Source organism: Apium graveolens, chromosome 7 (assembly GCF_009905375.1).
Source record: "Apium graveolens cultivar Ventura chromosome 7, ASM990537v1, whole genome shotgun sequence".
In the NCBI taxonomy this organism is placed as follows: Eukaryota; Viridiplantae; Streptophyta; class Magnoliopsida; order Apiales; family Apiaceae; genus Apium; species Apium graveolens.
In genome coordinates, this window is record NC_133653.1 from 198,642,535 (window position 1) to 198,668,997 (window position 26,463).

At 34.0% G+C, this 26,463-nt stretch overlaps 2 protein-coding genes across 3 annotated transcripts; one reads left to right on the forward strand and one right to left on the reverse strand.

Moving 5' to 3' along the window:
- Nucleotides 1-9,293: 9,293 nt before the first annotated feature.
- Nucleotides 9,294-14,496, forward strand: LOC141671502 (protein root UVB sensitive 6). The gene is made up of 13 exons (XM_074477777.1): nt 9,294-9,922; nt 10,769-10,867; nt 10,947-11,060; nt 11,462-11,533; nt 11,612-11,722; nt 11,802-11,921; nt 12,275-12,376; nt 12,520-12,592; nt 12,784-12,867; nt 12,967-13,031; nt 13,157-13,258; nt 13,339-13,518; nt 14,085-14,496. Exons 1-13 carry the CDS (start codon nt 9,587-9,589, stop codon nt 14,148-14,150), a joined length of 1,524 nt encoding a protein of 507 aa, XP_074333878.1. The 5' UTR covers nt 9,294-9,586; the 3' UTR covers nt 14,151-14,496.
- A 7,092-nt stretch (nt 14,497-21,588) lies between these two features.
- Nucleotides 21,589-23,536, reverse strand: LOC141670919 (zinc-finger homeodomain protein 4-like). 2 transcript variants are annotated; one of them, XM_074476975.1, is made up of 2 exons: nt 23,190-23,536; nt 21,589-22,598 (listed from the first exon to the last, which is right to left on the reverse strand). In XM_074476975.1, the coding sequence occupies exons 1-2, from the start codon at nt 23,233-23,235 to the stop codon at nt 21,784-21,786; spliced, it is 861 nt and encodes a 286-aa protein (XP_074333076.1). In that variant the 5' UTR covers nt 23,236-23,536; the 3' UTR covers nt 21,589-21,783. The 2 variants fall into 2 exon arrangements, with proteins under 2 accessions (XP_074333076.1, XP_074333077.1); XM_074476976.1 differs by having other exon boundaries at nt 21,589-23,025; nt 23,190-23,521.
- Between the last annotated feature and the right edge of the window lie 2,927 nt (nt 23,537-26,463).

Below are 26,463 nucleotides of genomic sequence, written 5' to 3' on the forward strand. Positions count from 1 at the left end.
GTGTGGTTACTGTTAAGTAAAGGCTCCAAGGGGAACTAGGGTCACAACTAACACACCTAAGGGGAGCTAGGGTCGCAACTTACACTCCCAAGGGGAGCTAGGGTCGCAACTTAGCTATCCTAGGTGGTTGAAATATTCTAAGGCACTAGTTGTTCACACTAGGCTACATAGGTCGCCACTTAGGATTCAGAAATGTTTCTAAGGCACAAGTTATGACTACTATTCTTCTCTAGAATGCATGGGATCGCAACCTATCTCTATAAAGGATCATAAGGTCGCAACTTAGACTTACTATGGGTTTTAGGTCGTAACTTACATGAAAATTCATGTAGAAACCAAGGAAAAACCCTTGTAAACGCAAGTGAAGTCCTACCTTAAATATTCCAAGTGCTAAACTCTCTTGGATGCAAGTAACTCTCAACAAAAACATTATTGATTCTATCAATTGATTTACTTGGTTAATATTTAGCCACGTAATTCATTTTGATATAAAGTCTACATCAAAGAAGCAGAAGAATAACAATTAAGTTGTTCAGTTTATCTTCTTCTCCAACGAGAGCTAATAAAATAAAAAATAAAGAAATACAGAGAAGCTCAAGCACATTGTATATCTGTTCAATTTCTCATCGAATAAAGTTATAATGCCCGATTTAACTCTTGTATATTCATAAGGGACATTATAATCGTTAACCGGTAATTAGATTCTTACACAAACAAAATTTAGATCATTATATAAGAATTAATTTGTATATCTTTGTAGAAGCAAGAATATTGTTGTTCTTGAATTGTAACCGGTTAATTTATTTACCAGAGTGTAGCAACACCCTCAGGGATTTATATATGAATATATACTTCCACGAATAACTTGTGTTCCTTAATTTATTGTCATGAACACTATCCGCATCAAGAACACAGAACCACTAACCGCACACTAAATTTAATATCTGCAAAAGATTCGAAAGAATTTCTTGATTTAGTGAGTATCGTATTCAACCCCCCTTCTATGATACTTCGAGACCTAACAATGATTTAGATTAGATCGGTTTTGTAATCATGCCTTGGATCACTCGAGTACAGTATCATCCTCACATATCGGTCAAGGGTTTGGTTAGTTTTTCATCGGCAATACAATATGTGGCGTTAATTGTGAAATTGTATTGAATTTGAGTTAAGTTCCGTGTAAATAAAATCAAGGACTAAGATATTATCTCGAAATTAGCACACATTATTTCATGTGTTATACACTAATTTAAGGATATTCATGGAAACAGTTTCCTATGTGACATTATAGCCTCTGATAAGTTTAGTTATATGTCTGTGTGTGTCATGACTGAAAATAAATAATATAAGATAAGATAAGATATTGTTGACGGACTTGAACCCTGTAAAAATTGTTTAAAAGATAGATAATATACAAATGTAGAATATTCACTAGTACAAAAATGCTTTTTTGCGTCGCACTTTTAGCGTCGGTTGTATAGGAAACCGTTGCCTATACTACTTTTATACGTCGGTTATAAGTTAAACCGACGCCTCTTGTAAATTTTTCTAGATCTATAGCATCGGTTGCCTATTTAACCGACGCTATTAACCGTTAAATGTGTCGGTCACTGAAAAAACGACGCCTAAAAGTGTTTTATAGCGTCGGATTTCAAAATGCCGACGCTATAGGTTGGATTTAAGGTGTCGGATATTAGGAACCGACGCTATAGGTTCTGTTTAAGGTGTCGGGTATTAGGAACCGACACTATAGATTCTGTTTAAGGTGTCGGGTATTAGGAACCGACACTTCTGTTTAAGGTGTCGGGTCTAGAAATGCCGACACTAAAGGTTCTGTTTATAGTGTCGCCTTCAGAAATGCCGACGCTGTAGGTTATTTTCATTTTCATGCTAGCTACCCTTTACCTTAAATTATTTATGATATATTTTAATCTTCTTTAAGAAGTACAAATTAAGAAAGTTGGTCATAAATTACAATTTAATTATTTTTATAACAATTTCTTACTTAATTAATTAATTTTACTTAAATAATTAAATATAATGAATAAAATTTTTATAATTATCCAACAAATTTCCTTACAATAATAATTTCAATCCATTTTTTTAAAACAATTTGGTTATCAATTTTTTGTTATTAAACCAAAAGTTTGCATAAAATTCCGATTTTCACCGGATCAGAGTTTTATGTGGATCATGTTGGGCTTTTTTCCATATCAAATTTAAATTTTGGTTTTTACTGGATCATATCTGACAACATTTTCTAGAAAAAAATGTGGCCCATTTAAGTCTGCGAGCCAGGTAGACTTTTGCTAATCGAATTTTTCTAATATTTTCTGGGTCGGACGAGTTTGTCAAATTCATATTTTTTGTGTATCTTTGATCCCGCCACCTAACTTATATTATACAATTTAAGTGATTTATTGTAATTTATAAAGTATATTATTTTGTTGAAATTAATTAATTATATATAATTTTACTAATACACATATTTTGTATTAATTTATTCTTAGAAATTGAATGATAAATTTACATTTGTAAGAAATTATTGATATTTAGATATTAATATGTTACTATTAAAATTCTAATTTAAATATGTAAAGTTATCTAAAAACTAAAGATAAAAGTTACTACGAATCTTGCATTAAGTATTGTGTCAATTTAGAATATTATTATTATTGATTGATAAATCTTGCTTACAAAATTTAATTATTATTATTAAAAGGTTAACATATAAAAAAATATTTAACAAGAATTTATAGAAAATAGTTTAATTTAAACATAATTAAATAATTTTCTGTCTGTCATAAGGTCTTGGAAATTGTAACTATTTTTTCATAAAAAATGATAAGAATAAACATTTAGTCAATCAACACCTCTGTGGTGGAATTAAAAATAAATAGTCACTTCTTAGTTATTAAAAATGATGAAATATGTTTTTGTTAGTCTGGATAAATATTCAAGAGTTGAAAAAAAGAGATACCCCAAATTTATCCCGTCTAATGCCTACCCGACCGAGAAATCCCTAATTTCCAATCGACAGCTCTATCTCCATATTGCATTTATTCCGATTAAGCCCAGTTTTGCCGATAAGAAGCTGCAGATCAATTTCATCTCCATCTCTGTGTCCTGCTTCGTCCCAGGTTTATTCCATCTCCCACCCTCTCTCTATTCCTCCCTCTCTCTCTATTTCTTAATGTTTTATCAAGAGAGACAAAGCTAATTTGACTTACCGTCTGTTTCTTTGTCTCAGTCCTGGTAAGTGTCTCTCAATGTTTTTAACTTGTTACTAGTTTTATCTCAATATTATCCCTTTGTGCATGTGCACTAGTACAAAATTATCTTTAAGCATCGCACTTTTCAAGTCTTAGCCTAAATCGCCGGTCGATATAGTTTGGCAGACTCGCGATATCCTCATCTTTGCTGATTGCTCTGATTTTGAGGTTTACACTAGCAAACGCGAAGAAAAGGTTCGTAATTTCACTTCTTTGATGCTTTTTTGGTGGGTATTAGTTGAATTGTTGTCATTCAAGTGTTTTTGTGGTAAAGATTTGATTTTGAGGGTGTTTGTAGAATGTTAATGTGAAATTGAGTGTGTGTTGATTATCGTCTAGTTTAATTATTGCTGTCATTGAGTTGTTTGTGTTGTGAAATTCCGGCTTTTTTTTTATTATACTGTTGTAGTATAATGAAGTGATGATATATAGAGTGGATGCGAGAACATACTAAACACGGATTTTCCATGAACTAATAAGGTAAATAAGTTGTGCATTTGTTGCTAATACAAACAAAATATGTTAGGACAATCCTGCAGAGTAGAGGGTGAGGATATTAGGCTATTAATCAAGAAAAATCCCAACAGTTTGATGGTCTGAAGAAAGCTTAAAAGATCACGACTGTCAATGCTGGTTTTAGGCATCTAGTGAATGTGTAGTTGGAATGTTAGACATAACAGAAGCAATAGACAGACTCCGAAACAAAGTTATATATGCATTCTCCTACTACTTATTGCATGTTCACTTCTGCTATCTTGGTAGGATCAGTAGGAATAATTTCAGTCTACTTCTTAATATTCCTTATTTATGGCAATAGAATCAAGCAATAGACAGACTTCTAAACAAATTTTATAATATCCAAAGCTCTGGTCTTGCAGAGTATAAACAAAATCTGAAAAATGAAGTCCCCTGTGCTACCGATACATGTATATGTAGTTACACATCTATATGTTGTTACTTTTATTGCTTGACCATATATTATAGTTGTGATGTTAATGTTGGATTTGATGAACTTGCAGAATGCAGATGTTGCAAAGTTTTCAATCTATATACATTCCAAGCCTGGTTTTGTGTTTGACAAATCAACTACTGTTTCTGAATTCTAATAATAGAGCATTTCCTAGAAAATACCTGGTCACCTGTAGTTGAAGTCATGCTCTATATTCATTGGTTGGAGTATGTACTTCATATGTTCTACATTAGATCTGTCTTTGTAAATTATTAAAGCAACTAGGTGCTTGTCTCCTCTGAATTGGATAAAATGAGTGTTGACGCTAAAGTCATAGACAATGATGGCAATGCAGAACTTAAGTGTGCAGTTTGACTATTTCAATTTCAGGTTCTGGAGCCAAGTTTAGCCAAGGGGAATAGAGTTATGGTGTTCTGCAATACATTAAATTCTAGTCGTGTTGTTGATCATTTTTTAAGTGAATATCAAATCTCTACAGTTAACTACCACGGAGAAGTGCCGGCAGAACAAAGGTGAGTAGGTAGCAGGGTTCACCTGTTTCTGTTTTCTACATGTATGTACACATAATTATTGGGAAGTGGGAACTTTAGATAAACGTACTTTAGATCAACAATTCTACTTTGTATGAATCATCCCACTGCCTGAATATTATATGTGTGGTCTGTAATTATAATACGGATGGCAAGATCCAAGTATATCATCTGGCTAGGCATTTTGATATTTCTAACTTCGATTATAACTAATCTTATATGATGGAAAAATTTACCAAGCATGAAGCGTAATTTGTACAGCTAAAGGCTTGTGGATGCTTATTATACAGTCAAATAATATGCATGTCAATCCTTTGTACTAGCAAAAGTTTCCGGTCATAATTGGGTATTTTCCAAATTTAGGGTTGAAAACTTGAAGAAGTTCAAGAGTGATGATGGAGATTGCACAACACTTGTCTGCACAGACTTGGCTGCTAGAGGACTGGACCCCGATGTTGACCATGTTATCATGTTTGATTTCCCACTGACATCTGTATGCTTTTCATCTGGAATTAGTCATTATTATATTATTCCATTAGCTTTCACATCAAGGGTTTCTTATTCTTTTACTTTAATATCCCATCCTCTTTCTTTAAATTCAGATCGACTATCTTCATCGAACTGGAAGAACAGCTCGAATGGGTGCAAAAGGTATGTTATATGTTGATGTAGGCATGTAGCCTACTTGCCTTTTTATTAAATGATCTCAGTGCGTACTTGTTGCATTTTATGACCTTGGTCTTGGTTATAAAATTTGAATGTAATTTCTACCTGTCTCAGTTTTAGAAGTTGGATATAATTTCTGTTTAATTAACTATTAATGCAAAGTTTGAAAGCTAGTATTACCTAATATGGCCCTTCCTTCCTAATTGTTAATATTAACTATTAACAATTCGTGCATGTTCATTGTCCACTAGTTTATCCCGGGATTTGATCATTCTGGACAGGTTGTGCCTAGAAACAGAATGTATTGTTTATCTGATCAAGATTGAACTGTAGTTCCAGTGGCGACAAAGATACATGGGAAGTGGTTGCGAGTCCTATGTGATTTGAGTAACTATGCAAGTAAAATGTTAAAATACATGGAGTTGGTGTTGTGTGAACTTAACTCTTGAGATACAAGATGGGAGAAGTCATTAAGCTTTGATTGTCTTTTCTGCTCTTTCGCTTTTAATGAATATATTGTAAATGGAGGTCTCTTGCTGAGACATTTATTTTGATGTAATAAATTATTGTGTAATATTTTTTTATTATTAAGATCGAATTGATGGTTCAATTTTTTTTAATGCAATTTAAGTATATTCTTGTCAAATTCTTACAAGAAAATTGTCAAATGCTTAAAAGAAAACAAAAATGTTCTTTTTTCAAAAAAATCACTTTAGGCATCGGTTATTTAGATACCCGTCGCTATTGGGCAGGCCTATAGCGTCGGCGTTTCAGGCAACCGACGCTGTTGGGCAGGCCTATGGCGTCGGCATTTCAGAGAACCAACGCTATATTTGGCAGGCCTATAGCGTCGGCATTTTAAATAACCGACGCTGTTGGGCAGCCTTTAGCGTCGGCTGTTTGAATAACCGACGCTAATGTCAAGACTTTAGCGTCGCCTACTTAACCGACGCTAAAGGCCTATACCTATAGCGTCTCCCACATTTGCTACACCACTTAACCGACGCTACTTTAGGGGTTATTTGACCGATGCTAAAAATTCAGTTTGTACTAGTGATTAAAGTTTAAATATAATATGCTGTTGAGGGGATTTGAATTCTCAACCCCCTGTGAGAGAAGTTTAGATATTAATATAATAAATAATAATTTATTATTACATCTAACGATTCTCAGTTATTAGAATTATCAGAATTATGATTAAACGTTTGTTATCTGTTGTACCAAACAGCCGAACAATAAACAAATAGATGGTATTCTGCTTATAATAATATAGGATATATATATATATGAATTTGAAAATAGTAATGAAATACTATTTTTAAATATAGCTAGTCATTGTATTTTACATGGTATCACCGATTCAGCAATAATTAAGATTATTATTACGATTAGAGATTCTCTGAGCAACACATAATATCGGAAACATCAAATTTTAATGCTTAAGTTATTATAATCTAGTAAGGATGGTATAGATTATTATTATTATTATTATTATTATTATTATTATTATTAGTACTATTGTTCGTTATTATTATTATTACTATTATTATTATTATTATTATTATTATTATTAGTACTATTGTTTGTTATTATTATTATTATTATTATTATTATTATTATTATTATTATTGTACTATTTTACTTGTTAAATAAATAAATTTTAATTACCTTTTTTATTTTCTATATGATATCATTCTAGAATAGATGAACGCAGTCAAGGTTCAAGAGCAATTCGAGAAGATGCTAAAATCTTCAACTTGTTCATTTTACAGTTTTCTTAAAAATGATTTATCAGGTTAAATATTTGTTCTTAAACTCATTAGTCTTTTAGTTCTGGTATAATATTTGTATATAATTTTAAAAACATGTAAAGTAGTAGTAAAAATTTCCTTTTTAAAAAAAATATTAGAACATTATAAAATAGCTTATCAATTCTCTGAAAAAAACTAAATCTAGCAAAAATTTATACCTTTACCCATTTTAAAAACAATAAATTAATAAATATATTGAACTGAATTCAATAATAATTGTTAAAAGAAATTTTAAAAGATTAATATAAGAAAAACATTTACTCTCTCTATCTCATTCAATTCTATACATTACTTTTTGGCACGTTTTTCAATACTCATTTAAAACATAATTCTATAAAAAAATTAAAATATTTTTTTCCTGAATAAAAGTTTTATGTTTAAACTTTAATTCAAAAAAAAATACAAAAACTATTATGAAATTATACTTTATAAAAATTTCGAAATGCATGCAAATAGTGTACGTATAGAATTTGTTTCTGTTGGAACGGAGGTAGTACTATTTATATAGAAAATCAATCAATCAATCATATCAAATAATACCGGCTAAGTCTGAGAGTGTACAACGTAAGCAACCTTATCCTTAATTCAAATAATGAAGAAACTATTTTTTTAAAAGACTACCGGCTTATGTGCACATGAATTTTTAAAAGACCACCGGCCTATGTGCACAAGAATATTATTTTTACTATAAAAGAGATTTGTATTATTCTTGTCGTAAATTATGTAACCATTTAAAAACGGCTACGTACAAACAAAAAATGTTTTTCTTTTCGTAATTTTCCGTAAAAGTTCAAAGCTAGAGTTCTATATAAAACGGGAATTATAAATTAACATTATAAGTATAAATAAAAAAATAGAGTATTTTGGACGGAGTGAAGGCTAAAGTTAAATTTGAACTACAAAAATTCAGGCCTTTGGCTGGCTGAGTGTATCTAATATCTATCTTCAATTGACAAAGCCATGTGCTCATCTCGTGACTTCACCGCCTGACTCTTTTCCTTCTCACCTCCTTTTTTATTTCCTCACTTGACGGCTTATTTATTGATACACCAAGGCTGTGTGCACTTGTCCCATCCAACTATCATAGTTGAACTCTCTGGACAACATTCATTACACACAACACAAGGACGTGTTTGGTTGTATTTTTTTCCTCCGAAATTGAGCTAAATCTGTATGCAAAATGGGTTACTCTTATACTTTCCTTTTTTATCTCACTCTCATTTATATATATTCTAAAAATATTAAATTTTAATAATATATAAATAAATTATACCCACCTACATCCACAGATCCACTACATATAATATTAATAGGTTTCACTATTTTTTTTAATTTTTCTTTTTTTTATTATATTACATTTTTTCTTAATTTTCGTACCACAACCCATATATTCTATTCAGTCGGGGGACAGAACGAGTATTTATTAATTTGTGGTTGTGTGTATTTTCTTCCCCAAGATATTGAGTTAAATAAAATTCAGGGTCCTAAATAATAATTTAAGAATTGTTTCAAAGTGTTTGGTTATAATATTAATTATTTTTTCGTTAATAATATTATCCTTTGTGTATATATGAGTCTCACGTGTAAATTATATTAAGTGTCATTTGAAAAATTTGTTGTACGGATTACATTTCTTGAGTTAAATCCGTTAAAAAAGTGAATTATTTATTTATGTAATTATAAATAAATATAAGTGTATATATAATATAATTAAATACATATTATTAGCAAAAAACTCGTAAAAAATGAAATGTAAAATATGAGATATATTGCCTTTTTCTTCTCTTACCTTTATTAGAAGAGAAAATATCATTTATCAAAAAATATATATTATTATCTGAATATTAACATTGACATGTCAAATAGACTTGGATCATCTAACAAAAAACTAAAAAGACCAATTTGACACATTAATTCAACTTACAAACTCAAATAAATGAACATTTTGACCAACAATTATTAATTTATTTAAAGTTATTGTGATAAATATAAAAATCCGAAATACACCAAACAGTCCCTTATTAAAAGAAATTAAAAACAATCCATTCACATAGCTCGTAGCATCATCATCGTCTCACAAGGTCCGCAGTAGTCGAATCCAAGCCACCTGGCAAAAAGCAGCCTTGTGCAAATTCCAAATGCTACTTCCTCACCTCCTTTCTCATCGTTAATCCCAATGCTTCATCTCTCTCTCTCTCTCGTCTCTCTCCCTAAGCTATATACCTCTCTCTCTCTCTCTCTCCGTTTATATAAATAAGCAGCCTCTCACTATTTCTCTCTCAATTTCACCGCCATCTTTGATTCCTCCCCCGAATTAATCAATTAAACATTTTCACAATGAAGCTCAAACCCTCATCCACCTCTACATCACAAACCCTAACCAACGCAGCTGCGTCATCTCAAGATGCGCGTCTCCTCGTGCGCGAGACTCTCCGTATCAGCGCCAATCTCGCCTCCGCTCCGCCGTCGGAGAAGACTCTGCCGCCGCTGCCGCAACCGGAGGTTAGTTTGCAGCAGCAGTTTGTGGATTCGAGCTTGAGATTGATTTGTAGCGAGGAGATCGACGGGAGACGGTGGAATTACTTCGCTGAAGACGGAGGAGGTGGTTCTGTTAAGTTTAAGAAAGGCTCGATTCGTTCCGTTAGCTTACAGTCTCCCAAAGCGCCTGTTGATGTTAGTTTTATATCCTCTATTTATTAACTTATGTGTGTATGTATGTATTGTGATGATAGATTGAATGAATTTCGGCTTTGGAGTAGAAAATTATTGCTATTTGAATACCTAAATAGACGAATGTAGGTTTGTAGTTAATTATAACGTAATTGCGGTTAATTTGATGTACTTGAGAACTTTAGATTAAATGAATTGCTGATTTGTATAGCTGAAACTAGTTATTTGAGTGCAAATGACCGATGATTCGTGTAACTGTAAGTGGTGCTTTGTATTTATATGACAACTGATTTAAAGTTAATCACCGATGTCAGTTATATGATTACTTGTTCTGGTATAAGCAGAAGTTTGATTATATTGTTAGAATTGTAAATTGGCAGTGTTGAAAATTAATGCTGTAAACAAATGCAGCTTTGTAAATGCAGCTTTGTGTGTAATGGTGAATAGTTGTGGTTTAATTGACTGCAGTTGAAATTTATTTGAAGTGCTTTATTTATGTAAAAGAATGCGGTAACGGTTTACTCATTTGAATTTGAAAATGCATTTATTTGGTTTATCCTGGTTGAAAGCTAGTTCAATATTTGTCTTGTGGAGAACCTCCTAGACAAATATTTTCTGGAGTTGATTATGATGTTCTAATCCCCAATTAGATGAATGTGGCTGTGTCAAGAATGTTCAGATAGTTGTTATTAATTTTACTAAAGTTGAAATTAAATTCAAGTTAACACACACATACTGTGTGTTAATGCTAGTCTAGACTCTAGTATTTGTTTATTACAGAAGAGTCGAGGGAAATATTAATTTTCTGAATTATAATGTCATGATTTTCTTTTCTTCATGCTTGTGCAGGAGTTGGTCTCATTTGTTAGATCTTATGTAGTTCCAGAAGGTTTTCCTGATAGTGTGATCCCATCTTATGTTCCATACATGACGTGGAGAGCTTTGAAGGTACCATTCCGATTCTAAATGCTTATTTACTAGTCTATCCAGTCAGTTCTTGTTATTGCTGAAGTTTTATTCACTGTAGCATTTCTTTGGTGGGGCAATGAGTGTTTTCACAACTCAGACGCTTTTGAACTCAGTTGGGGTCTCCAGAAATCGATCTACACCTGGGGCTGTTGCTATTAACTGGATTCTCAAGGTATATTTGGTCAAATAGTGTTTGCATGCAAAATATATTAAGACAATTTGGGCTTTATTCTTGGGTTGTATTTTTAATTTTAGCATGATTGATTATTCCGCGAAGTCTGTTGAGGGTCAGTCGTTTATTACAACTTCTTTAGTCATCAACCAAATCTCACACTGTTTTTAACTCAATAAATTTGATATAATGTTACAAATTAAGTTATATGAGGGTTTCTTGGCAAAATAAAAGGTTATATGAGAGTCTTGGTAACATGCAGTCACTTTTTTTATTCTTGTAAATCGCTATTCTATTTGCATGTTATGCACAATATCTTCAACCCTTCTCTGAGAAGGGGTTACATTGTCATTACCTTCACCATCTGTAATGAGAAAAAACTGATATACTTTTGTCTTCAGGATGGAGCGGGTCGTGTTGGGAAAATGCTTTATTCCCGACAAGGCAAAAAATTCGACTATGATCTGAAACAGGTTATATATACTTCCATTGAAATTTCTCTCCATATTTTTCATTTGTGGTCTATTAATTTTTACAACGATGTCTTTCAGCTGCGGTTTGCTGGCGATCTTTTAATGGAGTTAGGAGCTGCCGTGGAATTAGCAACTGCAGCTGTACCCCACCTTTTCCTGCCTTTAGCCTGTGCTGCCAATGTAGCCAAGGTTTGAAGTCTAAGTTATCATGCAGGTTTCGGTTGGTTTTTGGTGGTACAGTAATCTTATATACACTTTTTTAATGTAGAATGTTGGTGCGGTCACATCAACATCTACCCGTACCCCAATATACAAAGCCTTTGCAAGAGGAGAAAACATTGGTGATGTTACTGCAAAAGGAGAATGCGTTGGAAATATTGCAGATCTGGTACAGTTTATTCTACAATTTTTTAGTTCTCTAGCTTAGGTGCAACCAATGTGAATTTTGGGATACACTGCTAGAAGTTTGCGTGACAATCCTCTTTATCGTATGCTGGTACTTGCTAATAAAAAACATAAAAGAAGATTTCACCCATTATTTGTTCTAGTTATCTGCAAAGGCAAGACCTGAAACTAAGATATTTCATCAAACTAAAACACAATAGGTAGTTTAACATTTAAACTTAGTTGTTCCATAATAGAGTACATATATTATTGTCTTGGTGTTTAGTCATCCATTGGTTGACACATGGTGTATATTCAAGTTAATGCTAATTTTAGTGAATCTTTTGTATTTTGAAGTTGGGTACTGGCTTTAGCATCATGGTTGCGAAAAGAAATCCATCTTTGGTTACCACCTTCGCTTTACTATCTTGCGGATACGTTTTCAGCTCATACCAAGAGGTTTGATATATATATAGTATACACCATACACCTACATTTTGTTAAGACATGCACTCATATATTTTTTTTTATGTATTTACTTAATTGTTCAATTTTGTTCGAAGGTTGATCTAGATATCTGATATTAATTGTTTATTTGCCAGGTCAAATCTGTTGTATTGCATACATTAAATCGTGCAAGATTTACCGTGGCTGTAGATTCTTTCCTTAAGACTGGTTAGCTTGCATGCAATGCTGTGCTTTTCTTGTCGAGTAATAGCTACTGTTATTTTTTCCCATCACCATCCATTGGGGGGACATTCGCCTCCCAAAGGAACGTTCCTAGTTGAAAAGTCCTGAGGAGATTTTGTATTTTCTCTGGTTCCATTAATTGAGATGACTGATTGTATTTCATGTCAAAATTTCAGGACGAGTACCAACGTTACAGGAGGGAAATGCAATGGAAAGTGTATTTAATTTACCATGGTCAAACCACAGCCCCATTGTTCTCGGTACGCTAATACTTCTAATCTTTCTCCCACGTAATTGTGTAGTTTTTTCGTTCAAAAATTGATTTATTCTCTAGCTATCACTCAAGTTGTGAATTTCAGGATCAAGATTTAAAGATGCATTCCAGGATGCAAACTCTTACCTTGCCATAGAGCCTGTTTTTGAGGTACAACAACGCTCTCATAGAGTTCACATAATTTTTGGCTGATAACTCTTTGTTCCTACTGCATATCACTGGTACTTACTAACGTGTCTTGTTTGATTTGCCTTTTGTGTTGCTATTCATCTCAGAGAGAAAGATATGTAATTACATATAATCCTTCCAAGGGTAATATATATGCTCTATTCAAGGATCAAGCAAAACCCGATGACATTTTGAAAGCTACGTTCCATGTGAGCAAAACTGATGTTATTGTTATAGGAATGGAGAATTTCATATTGTTATGGACCAAGCTAAATTTTCTCATGTGCAGGCAAATGTACTTCTGCATATCATTCGTTCATCAAACGGGAATTGGTCATCTAGGAAAGAAAATGATAGTGATCCTTCAGTTTTGCTGCCCTCTTCAACCAATCTTGAAGCTCATATCGCAGACTCTTATAAGATGGTCTCAGCTTTGTACGCACCATTTATGAGCAAAGCTAAAGAACAGGTAGGTGAAAGCACATGTTTGTTATTAATATGAAAACAGTTGCAATTTAGCGTTAAGATTGTCATGCCAGTTAACCACCTCAAAGGCTCTAATAATGTGTTTGTGTATGCCTAGCACGAGAGAAAACATGGTTCTGTTAATCCTGTTGATGGTATCTTCTCTCGGTTGCAAGGCCTAACAGTTGTTCTTTTGGTGGAGTAGAAAGTCCTTATACAACTTTGAGCTAGAAAGGTCTGAAATCTCAATTAAAAAGATGACAGAATAATTGAAAACTAAATCCCTATACTTAACAATTATTCATCTTTAGAAATATGATTAGTTGTCTTTGTTGCATGATGTGAGAATCACATCTTACTTAATCGAGAGCGGTGTCATGGCTGACAGGGTGTGTGATTCAGAGTATTCTATAAGAGGTTGCTTTTTGTTGTAAAATAGAGTTGTGTTATATTTTTATGTAAAATGGTTTTTCTTTCTCAATCAAACAAATTTGATACATAGGCAATGTTTTAAACACATGAAATATGATAATAATTATGCTTCTTCTGGTAACTATTTTTATCGTGCAGGGCTGGGTGATGTCAGAATCTCATCTAAATCCAGGCCGAGCTCGGCTCTGTGGATTGACCAAGTGAATGTGTCAAATCCGTGGGCATTTTCATATCGATCTAGATCATCAATTTTCGAGTATTTAGATAGCTTATTATAAACTCGGAGAGAGAGGAGCTGCTGCACATGTTTGTGGTAGCACTATGGATCAATCAGATTGGTCATCATAATGAGTGTCGGATACCTTTAGATGCTGGTGTTCCCTATGTATATCAACTGTGACTTTTACAACCAAGACTCCAGTGTTGTGCCCATTTTCAGGTTTGTAGGTTAAATCAGTCCTAGTGGAAAGATAAAATGTAATAGGGCTTGTATGCAAAAAATAATAAAGCAGTTTTGTCTAATATATTATAGTCTTTGTTGATAAGTAAACTCTTTCTTTCTACCCACTATTACACTGGGATTGTTATATATTCATACATATTACAGCCACTGCTGAATATGAATATGGATATCAAGCCAGGAGGCCGTTTCTAAGAAACAAACCTAACAGATAAACCAAGAGTTCTGGTCATTTCTGTATTGTGGGCTACACAAATGTTTTCAGTGCCGATTTTATTAAGTTTGATGTGACTGCATCAAGATTCAGAACTCTCCTACACTTGAATTATTCAGGGTTGGAGATGGTAGTTGATTGTTACACTTGAATGTAAGAGACGTTTTTCAAAGTTCTTAACTTATCATGCAACGGGTTTGAAGACATCTTTAACGTAGTTGATGCTTGCAGATTTGGTACACATTTTTTGTAGCACTGATTCCTTTGGAACGTCCAATCCTTGAAAAGACCATCGTGCTGGTAGTACTAGTTACTGCTCTGTTTGACTCTCAAACAGAGTTTAAAGTTTTTTGGTACAACATCAGCTGTCCTAGTGTTTCTGTCAGCATCCATTGTGTATTTGATCAGTAAGAACTGATGTAAAACCTGTACGTTCAATTTACATGGTGCAGAGAAACAAATTAAGGTAGCTAGATCAAGTGTTAAGATATTCTGGTCTTGGCATATCTTAAGTTTTTCTAACAAGAGACACAAGCAATGTCCCTCCTCATATGAGTTGTGATTTATATCCATGTATAAGGCATACATTTTTATATCTGAATACTTGCTTCTCCGTCTTGTTTGAATCTCGAGCGTTTAGCTGTACTAAGAAAAGAGTGGTATTCGAGCCAACATCGACTTGGTATAAAAGTTTATTAATTTTGTTTTGGATCCCTCAATTTATATATATGTTTACATTGAAAAAATTGTTCATCTTGACCAAAAATATTAATTATGTTTAATGTAGAGTAGTATAGAAGAATAGAAGATATGTTGAAAAAGTTGTATCTTAATTTCATTAGCTAAATGAGCTATTTATAGTAGTTGATTTACAAGTTTTACTAAGTAAGTTATTTAAATCTTATTCATTAAGTATTATAAAACTTCATTGATAAGCTTTACAAGACTTTCTCGATAAGCTTTACAAGTCTTCCTGATTAAGTTTCTTTCTTAAGAAGCTGTGCAAGTCTTCCTCAGTAAGATTTGAGAGACTTACTCGATACGCTTTGACAATTACTTTATATTTATTCAAATATTTTAACACTTCCCATTGATTGTCAAATGCGAGTTATTGCAAAGATTGACTGTCTCGTTAAAACCTTGCAAGGGAAAACCCAGTGGGATAAAACCTTGACGAAGGAAAAAGAGTATAGCCTCCCCCTGAATAAAATGTCTCACATTTTGACATTTTGACCTAGCAAACTTTTTAACCTAGCAAACTTTTTAACCTCTCCATACCCATATTATTTCTCAGCTTCTCAAATGTCGATGTAGATAGTGACTTTATAAGTATATCCGCCAGATTATCGCATGAGCGAACTTGTTGTACATCAATATCACCATTTTCTTGAAGTTCATGAGTGTAGAAGAATTTTGGCAATATGTGTTTTGTTCGATCCCCTTTAATATATCCTTCCTTAATTTGTTTGATGCAGACCGGGTTATCCTCGAATAAAACTGTAGGACTGTCTGAAATACTTGATAATCCACATGATTCTCGAATATGTTGAATGACCGACCTTAGCCAAATATATTCTCTGCTTGCTTCATGAATTACTAGTAACTCTGCGTGGTTTGATGAAGTTGCGGTCACAGTCTGTTTTGTAGACTTCCAAGAGATAGCAGTATCACAATATGTAAATAGGCGACCTGTTTGTGATCGCCCAAAGTGAGGATCTGACATGTATCCAGTATCTGCATATCCAACTAGCCGTGATCTTGAATTGTTTGGGAAGAATAGTCCAAGATCGATTGTCCCTCGAAGATATCTGAATATATGTTTGATTCCATCCCAATGCCTTTTAGTAGGGTCATAACTAAATATTGCCAACAGGTTCACTGCAAATGCAATATCAGGTCGTGTGTTGTTTGTAAGATACATGAGAGCGCCAATTACACTGAGATTTGGAACTTCAGGTCCAAGAGCCTCTTCATCTTGTTTTCTAGGACGGAAAGGATCCTTTTCAACCTCGAGTGATCAAACAACCATTGGTGTGGTTAGTGGATGAGCTTTGTCCATATGAACCGATCAAGAATCTTTTCAGTGTAGTTTGATTGATGAACAAATATTCCTGAAGATAAGTGCTCCACCTGTATACCTAAACAAAATCTTGTCCTTCCAAAATCTTTCATTTCAAACTCATTTTTCAAATAGTTAGCAGCATTAGTAATATCTTCAGTAGTACCGATAATATTCAAATCATCCACATATACAGAAATAATAACAAAACCAGTTGATGATCGTTTAATGAAAATGCAAGGACACACTTAATTATAAATATATCCATCATTCAATAAGTATTCACTAAGCCTGTTGTACCACATACGACCAGATTGTTTCAAACCATACAATGATCGTTGTAATTTAACAGAATATAAATGTCGAGTCTTAATGTCCTCAATATTTAATCCTTCGGGAATTTTCATATAAATATCACTATCAAGTGATCCATATAGGTATGCTGTCACAACGTCCATCAAACGTGTTTCCAGTTTTTCCATAAAAGCCCTACCCACTAGAAAACGAAAAGTAACTCCATCCATCACAGGAGAGTATGTTTCCTGGTAATCAAAACTAGGTCTTTGAGAGAATCCCTAGGCTACAAGTCGGGCTTTATATCTCACAATTTCATTTTTCTCTTTTCGTTTTCGTACAAATACCCATCTATTCCCGACGGGTACTACACCAGCTGGTGTTTGGACTGCAGGTCCAAATATATTTCTTTTGCGCAAGGATTGCAATTCTTCTTGAATCGCAATTTTCCATTTTGGCCAATCATATCGGTGTCGACACTCTTCCACACTTTGTGGTTCAGGATTGGAGTTCATAATAATATCAGATGCCACATAAAAAGCATATACATCATCAACCTCAATACTCCCACGATCCAGTAATTTCGCGTTATCGACATAATTCATTGAGATCTCATAGTTTTCAGGTACCTTTGCTTCTGTGGAAGCATTTGCCACTTCTGGGGCATGTGCCACTTCCGGGGCAACATTCTCTTCTGGAGGCAATCCCACGTCTGGGAGTTTTGTTACAGCCACTTCAGGGGCTTGAACCTCTTCAGGAGACAATACCACTTCTGGGGTATTTTCTGAAACTTTTGCCACTTCTGGGGCAATTCCAATCAATTTCCGTTTTCGTGGTACAATATCTTTTGCACCAATAGGTCTATCACGCTTTGGGCGTGGCTTCGAATCACCAATCAATTCCGCTGAAATTGATTTATTGCCAGGGATTTCAATCCTGGCCGGAGCATTAACAGCAGGTATATATGATTTCACAATATTTCTAGAATCATTAAATGCACCTGGCATTTGATTAGCAATATGTTACATATGTATAATTCTTTGAACCTCAGATTCACATTATTTAATACGCGGATCAATAGCATTTAATCCTGAGGCATTCCATGATATTTCCGAACTTAATTTATGCAAAATTTTATCTCCCCCTAATGTAGGGAACATAGATTCATCAAAACGACAATTAACATACCGAGCAGTAAAAACATCACCAGTTAATGGTTCCAGATACCTTATAATATACGGAGAATCAAAACCAACATATATACCAATTCTTCTTTGAGGTCCCATTTTAGTTCTTTGAGGTGGTGATATAGGAACATACACAACACAATCAAATACTTTTAAATGAGATATATTAGGTACTTGACCAAGAACCAATTCTTGAGGGGATTGTTTGTGGTAAGCAGAAGACCTTATTCTAATTATATTTGCAGCATGAAGTATTGCATGACCCCAAACAGATATAGGTAACTTTTCTCTTAGGAGTAAGGGACGGGAAATAAGTTGAAATCTTTTAATTAAGGATTCTGCTAAACCATTTTGTGTATGTATGTGAGCTACCGGGTGTTCGACTGAGATTCCTACTGACATACAATAATCATTAAAATTTGCAGATGTAAATTCGGCAGCATTATCTAGTCAGATTGATTTAATGGGATGGTCAGGAAATTGAGCTCGAAGTTTAATTATTTGGGCAAGTAATTTGGCAAAGGCTTTATTTCGGGTTATATGTAGACATACATGAGACCATCGGGTTGACGCATCAATTAAAACCATAAAGTGCCTAAATGGACCAGAAGATGGATGAATAAGACCACAAATGTCACCTTGAATTCTTTCTAAGAATTTCGGGGACTCAGTTTGAAGCTTAACCGGGGATGGTCGGATAGTCAGTTTTCCTAAGGAACATGTTGAACAATGAAGTTCATCTTGGGATATTATCTTTTGAGTTTTAAGAGGATGTCCCACATAATTTTCAACGATACGACGCATCATAGATACTCCTGGATGACCGAGTCTTTCGTGCCAAAGGGAAAGTAGTTTTGGGTCTATGACTTTGGGGATATTGACACTATAAGATTCAAGAACTCGTAGACTCGTAACATATAATCCTGAAGAAACCGAGTGAAATTTTTCTAGGACCCTTTTATTGTCAACGGTGTTTGAGGTGATAAGAAGGTATTCATTTTCATTCGCATTAGCAGTTTCAACGTGAAACCCGTTAAGACAGATGTCTTTAAAACTCAGTAGGTTTCTAGTTGACTTGTTAGAGTATAGAGCCTCTTGTATGTGTATGTGTGTCTTATTTGGTAGAAGAAAACTAGCTTTCCCAAAACCTTCTATTATATTTGATGTACCCGATACCGTCCAAACATGTGAGTTGGTTTTAGTTAACTGTGAGAAGTATTTCTGACTCTGTAAAATAGTGTGTGTGGTTGCGCAGTCAACAATGCATATATCTTCCATCTCTATACTTATATAAACGAAAAATATTTTTATTAAAAACACACCGAGTACATAGAACAACAACATGAAACAAGTATATAAAATGAGTACATAATGGAAATAAGTAAAACACAAAGGAAATAAGTAAAGTAAGACAATACATATGAAGTTTAGTCGTCTAAACTATAATAAAGATTAGCACCATTGTCTATTTCATTTGAGGCCTTATTGACTGGTTCATTAACTAGATTATAATTAGCGAAGTTGGTTTCTACTCTCTTTCCATTATTCCTTTTGGATGACTCGTAGAGATCAACAAGATGTTTGGGTGTGCGACAAGTACGTTGTCAGTGCCCCTCAGATCCGCACCTATGACAGATGTCTCGGTTCTCTCCTTCTTGGGGTGCCTTTCTTTTATTTGACACTTCACGTTGCCATTTATGGTGGCCAGAGTTGTAACCATCACGTTGCCACTTTAGGTGGCCAGAATGATATTGATTGTGAAACCGACCACGGAAATTTCCACGTCCACGGTTTCGTCCATAACCCCGTCCTCCTCTATGCCATTTCCCACGTTCATTCTTCAGGAATGACGTGTTATGTACTTCAGGTAACTGGGCAGAGCCTGTGGGACGTATCTGATGATTTTTCAGTAGCAACTCATTATTCTTTTCGGCCACAAGAAGGAGAGATATCAGCTCGCCATATTTCTGAAAAATTACGCTCCCTATATTGTTGAGCCAGGATCATAGTGTTGGGGTGAAGGGTTGAAAGGGTCTTTTCAGTCATTTCAGCATCAGTAATATTTTCACCACATAAAATTAATTTTGAGCTTATCTTGAAAAGAGCAGAATTATATTCAGCTACAGATTTGAAATCTTGTAACCTCAAATTAATCCAGTCATATCGGGCAGATGGCAAGTGAACAAGTTTCTGGTGGTCAAATCTATCCTTGAGATTATTCCAAAAGGTGAGTGGATTTTTGATAGTGAGGTATTCAGATTTTAGATTTTCGTGGATGTGATGCCTAAAAAAGATAATCGCTTTGCATTTTGTTCAACAGTTGGGATTTTTTTCCGGGTCAATAGTATCTTTTAGGCCATTAGCACTAAGGTGTAATTCCGCAACAAGGACCCATGATAAATAATTATTCCCCGAAACATCCAAGGCAACAAACTCTAATTTTGCAAGATTCGCCATGCTGAATAGATTTTAAATAAGATATAATATGTCACATAATATTTAAACAAACAAGTTGAAATAATAACTTTATACAAAAGTTACGACGGCATAGCCGGCCAGAAAACTTTTTATTATTACTTGACGACATCGCCATCTTTATAGTAGTATTACTTGACGGCAGAGCCATCTTTATAGTATTATTTGACGGCATAGCGATTTCAATCAGTAACATAAATATGTAATGATATTTAGAATAAAATGATGAAAAGAAAACATACCTCTTCTATGAAATAGTTTTAGTTGATAGGGACTCGTGGGTCAGAATCAGTCGTAGCTTTTTCGAGAATAAAGCTTTAGTTGGCAGAGACTCGTGCTGATAACGTGTTATAAATCTTGACTGAAAATGTTAGTTATGTTTAATGTAGAGAAAGTATAGGAGAATAGAAAATATGCAGAGAAAGTTGTATCTCATTTCATTAGCTAAATTAGCTATTTATAATAGTTGGTTTACAAGTCTTACTAAGTAAGTTATTCAAATCTTATTCATTAAGTATTACATAACTTTCACAATAAGCTTTACAAGTCTTGCTCAATAAACTTTATAAGTCTTCCTGATTAAGTTTATTTCTTAAGAAGCTCTGCAAGTCTTCCTCGGTAAGATTTGAGAGACTTCCTCGGTAAGATTTGATAATTACTTTATATGTATTCAAATATTTTAACAGTTCAGTGCGTTTTCCGTTTCCCCCTGCATGAGAATTTGTTGGTACTTAAAGTGCTCCTTTATATGTTGCTAATCCGGAGACCCCAGAACATTAGGAGATCAAGAAATGATTACACTAACATGAATCATATAGTAAATCATTGAAGGATTTAGCTAATTATAATTTTGAAAATGTAAAAAACCTAAAATCTCGATTCCCTTATACTACATTACATAAATATCAAGATTACTCTAAAAACTAATACTCTACAAAAGAAATGTTGAGAGCTGACATAGAAATATATAATCATAATAATATAGTTATGTCGTAAATCATTAAAGGAATTAATTAATGATCATTCCGAACACTTAAAAATCTAAAATCTCAATTACCTCGAATGACATTACATAGCCATAGTCATTAAGTATCAAGATCAGAAACTCCAAGAAAAATCTTGAGAGCTGACATAGAAATATATATTATTTAATCTTGAATTCGAACAGTTGGAGGTTCAGTAGAAGTGGTGGTGGTGGGGTTCTTCTTAGCAAGATTGTGCTTGTTGTTGTGCATCCAAACCTTGAGAACTCTTCTTTTGATTCCAACTTCTTGACAGAACTGTTGCACCATGCTTTCCTCTTGTTTCTGTATTTTCCACCCAACTTTCTCAGCAAAGTTCAACATTTTCTCCTTCTGTTCTGGGGAAAACTTTGTCCTGAACCTCTTTTTCGCCAAATGTGGCCTAGCCACGTATCCATATCCTGCATGAATGTTATTTCCACCACCATCTTCTTGTTCATCAGATTCTGAAGCTAAACTTGACCCCATCATCATGTTATAAGAAGACATTATCATCTGGTGGGGCTGTGCTGGTCTGGAGGGAACAAAACTAGGTGTTCCAAAATGATGTCCCAACATAAGTTTCCTCTGGTAACAGTCATAAGAAGAAATGGGATGTTTTGTTTCATCTTCTGGCTCTTTCCTGTGAAAGTTTCGATGGCAATTACAGGCTGAGCATGTAAGGGCTTCAAGACTGCCTTCTTCTCCACTTGGCATGAACTCACCACAGCCATCTGTTGCATTTCCTCCTATGGACGCTGCATGATTCTTAAGACATTCTTTGTATGTCACCATTTTCTTGTATGGCACATGGTCATCATTGGATGGGATTTGAGACACTGAGATTGGGACAATGGGATTTTGTAGGTGTGGAATGGGATTATGGTTAATAATGTGACCATGTCCATATGTAGTGTTAATTGGAAGTGGCATCTCCTCATCTTGACTAGACATCTCCATGGCTTCAAAATAGAGTTTTCACTTTTCTCAATAATAAAACTATTGTTGTTTGTTTGGAGACCAAAAGGGCAAGGAGCAAGACAGATGAATTTCACATAAACTAAATTATTAATAGGGATCTAAAAAAGTGACAGTTGCCATATATAATTAAATAAAACTTGAGAGTGTGTTAATATCTTAAACAATTGGTTGTCCAATGTTTGGAAGCACACACTACATAGTTCAAAGATTATGACAGCTGAAACATTACCAAAGGAAAATGTCCAATGTGTTTTATCTAACCTAAAAAAACAGTAGCCTTGGTTTATTAAACATAAATGTGGAGCAAATATTTCAAGTAAGAACCAAAACTATAGTAGTTGCATTATCAGTTTCCAGTCTCTTTATGTCTTTGAATGGAACATAAGAGAGAAAATATTTGACATTTTCCTGAAAAGGACAGTATATAATAAGTAAAGATCAGTGAAAGAACACTTTGATTAGTAAACATGCATCAAGACAAGACTGAAATCAATGTTCTTTGTTCAATGTCATGCACAAAACATTAGCTAATATGTATTATATAGCTGCTAAGTAATGGGATTAATACTCACATAAGTATGTGTTTCTGGCATTCTCTTGAGCTTGATTACCAGTCATTGCAAAAGACAAAAACTTGAATTAAAGAAGACAATGGTTTGACAAAGTGGAGAAATGGTTTAGTTTAGAAAAGTGTAATAACTAGTGGGTGACGAATGGAAAGGAGAGGAGAAGGAAAGTAGAGAGACAATGCAGAGAGTTTTGCAGGTATTTTTTTTGCTAGTGAAGCACTTAACATAGGGCTTATAGCTGTAGTGAAGGCCAAAATTGGGAGAGAGGGAATAACAAAAAGATAATTATTTTAAGATATTATGACTACAAATATGAGGTAAAAACGAGCCCAACCGAGCCAAGTCGAGTCAGCTCCCTCCGCCAAAGTTCGACCTCAACCTAAATACACAAGATATCGACATTTTTTCAAACGATAAGTTCATCTCTGCAGAATATGTTTATAAGACTATTTTTTTTCAAGTATATACAAAACTTATATATATAATATAGAAATAAACTCGTTTAGGCTAGCATGATTCACTGAGTAGAGGGGTTTGGAAGTTGAACTTATGTAGATAAAATATTTGATGTTGAATACAGAAGAATTTCAAACTCGAGCTCAAGCTCCGCTTAATTATTGTACAGTTCTATTCAATTATTTAGGAGTGGAGTTCAAATAGCTTACTAATAATTCGAGTCATTTACACCCTTTATTGTGTTTAGTATACGAAGACGGTTTCTAATTCAACTATCACTGACACAATTTTTAGACACGCTTTATAGAGACAAAATCCGGCTTAATGAACCCTATTATGATCTAAAACGGCTAGTTATTCTCTTGAGCTTATACATTAGATTATATTATTACACTTCACTACTTGAGTAACTTTAAAACAAGTTGACACGTTTATGAACACGAACCCTGCTCATGAAAACCAGAAATCCTGAATTTTGACCCCTCATACAAGGATAGGCTTTGAAATTGCCACATAAATAAATTTCCATTGAAACAAAAAGAAAAATAGTTTTACAGAGAGATAAAGAATCTACTGAAGAAATACAGGAGGTGAAGATGAAAAGGAAAAGGTGGGGCACTTGCTTGCTTTGCTTGCACTATCAGGAATCAGGTTAGCACCATTTGGGGGGAGATACCAGTGTTTGTGTGTCAGACAATTGAGAACTACCAAGGAATACAATTATAAATCTTCAATAATTCTTTATTGACCTCAAACAATGCAATTATCTACAGAAAAAAATATGTAGAGTTACTGTTGATAAATAACTAGTGAGATGTAAGGTCAATTGGTGAACAGTGATAAATGGCAGTTTAGCTGAAAACAGGCAAGTTCTTTTATAATGGCTTATACTATTGTTCAAGAGCCAGACTTTGCATTTGGAGTAAAAAAACTTATCATCATGGTTTTCATCAGACCAAGCCTGAGCCTTGTTCATTATTACACCATCTTCTCATCTTGGTGCATACAGGTCAAGCAAATTAATTAGTTTGTGCATGTGTAAGGTGACTTTGAAAATCTGGTTAGCTAGTGGGTTATTGATCAAGTCATTCTAGTTGGGTTTTTTTTGGATGCATGCCCTTTATTCCACACTCCTCTGTCTAGTAGAATCTTTTGGAATTTCAAGTTATGTAATGGTTTTTTCGAATTTCACAGTAAATGACATTTCACCAAATTCTTGGTTCATATAAAAATTATTGGAATAATAGTACCAAAATTTTCACTTTTCAACAAATTTTAGTGTAACTTAGTAAAGGGTTTGGAAAGGAATACCAACGCCACGTGACATAACAGCTCTTAAGCTGGGCTGTTGAGAACTTGTTACAAGGAGAGTAGCTAAAACTACGATTAAAAGTTAGGCTTATACTCTAAAAGGGAATCCAACAAAGTTGAGCAATCCCTTAGGAACAACTTGGTCCCAAAGAGACAATTAGAAGGGGTCACAATAAGAATTATGATATGGGGTTTGTGACACAAGATTGTTTACAAGCTTATAAGGGTTCATCTCAAGAGGAAAGGCCTTACATTTACATGTATCTATCTCAATCAACCAAACTTTATTCTATTATTGATATTTGATCACTTCTTCTTTGGTAATGTAAGTGATCTTAGTAATCACAATCATACAATGGTAGAGTCTAAACAAACTTTATGGTTTGATAAGAGCATATTGTTCTTTCTCTTGACCACACTTATTCCTGAAATAGAATAAAAGTAATTCTCATAAAACCAAACTTTATCGATAATTCTTCTATCCCCATCTTTTGATTTTTTGATCCCACTAGCTCTTTCTTTAATAGATCCTATTAGTCCTGGACATTCTTCTGTCCCATGCTTAAGTGTGAACAATCATTTTCTAGCAAATATCAACCTCTTAATTTTTACATTGTTGTTTGACTTGAATAGCCAAAGTGAAAAAAAAAAACTAAATAAGAAATATTTTTAAAAGAAGAAAACTAAATGATTAATGTTCCAGAGAAATAAGACTGCAGACAGTGTGATTTATGTGTATTATGGGGTTTTAAGTGAGAAAAATGCAGGAACAACAATTCCACATGCATGGTGACCTACCACCAGGGGCACCAGGTATCATGTAATCTTTGCCAAATTCCTACTCCTTTTTCTTTTGCCCAAGTTATAAAACAATGGATGTAACTTAATCTTTGACAAATGTAGGAAATAGATTCTTGCATTGCTTCTAACTTTTTATGTATTCAGATGGTTGCTTGAATGTGAAAAATGTAGCATTAATGTTTCATGTCTGCCCATCCCCCATGGATGAGGATTTATAAAGCCTGCAGTTACATCATTTTTAGCTCATTCATTCTTAACACGTGAATTTTAATGATTTTTATTTTCTGTGTACTCTTGCTTGCTTCATCCTCCTTTTACTATTTCCGCAAATCTTCCATTCAAAAACATCTGCTACAAGTTATTTATGCTTTGGTTATTTTCATGTAAGGGCTGTTTATATGCCACTACTTCATTTTTTATCTCATTCCCATATGATATGGTTTAATCTTTCACACGAGGGCCGGTCCCTGAGATCCGAGGAGCCCTAGTTGAGAATAGATGATTGATAAACTATGTTTATAGTGTGTGGCAATCGCATAAATTGGGATAATGTAGATGATAATAAAGGGGGGATAGAAGCTAGTAGGCGTTGAGAACATTCCCAGGAGCCCTTTATAAAATTTGTCTTGTGCTATAAACTGGACCACAAGAAGCACAGCCCAACAGTATTCCTTTAGGCAAAGTTTGTGAGGAATTTAAAGTGTGTTTG

What these genes read in the sequence shown, in the direction of transcription:
- LOC141671502 (XM_074477777.1), top strand. Translation starts at nt 9,587, where the DNA reads ATGAAGCTCAAACCCTCATCCACCTCTACATCACAAACCCTAACCAAC. An exon ending in GTGCTGCCAATGTAGCCAAG is followed by an intron (nt 11,723 to 11,801) that starts GTTTGAAGTCTA and finishes TTTTTAATGTAG; the next exon opens with AATGTTGGTGCGGTCACATC. An exon ending in CCATAGAGCCTGTTTTTGAG is followed by an intron (nt 13,032 to 13,156) that starts GTACAACAACGC and finishes TATTCATCTCAG; the next exon opens with AGAGAAAGATATGTAATTAC.
- LOC141670919 (XM_074476975.1), bottom strand. Translation starts at nt 23,235, where the DNA reads ATGACTGGTAATCAAGCTCAAGAGAATGCCAGAAACACATACTTAT. An exon ending in TGCCAGAAACACATACTTAT is followed by an intron (nt 22,599 to 23,189) that starts GTGAGTATTAAT and finishes TCTATTTTGAAG; the next exon opens with CCATGGAGATGTCTAGTCAA.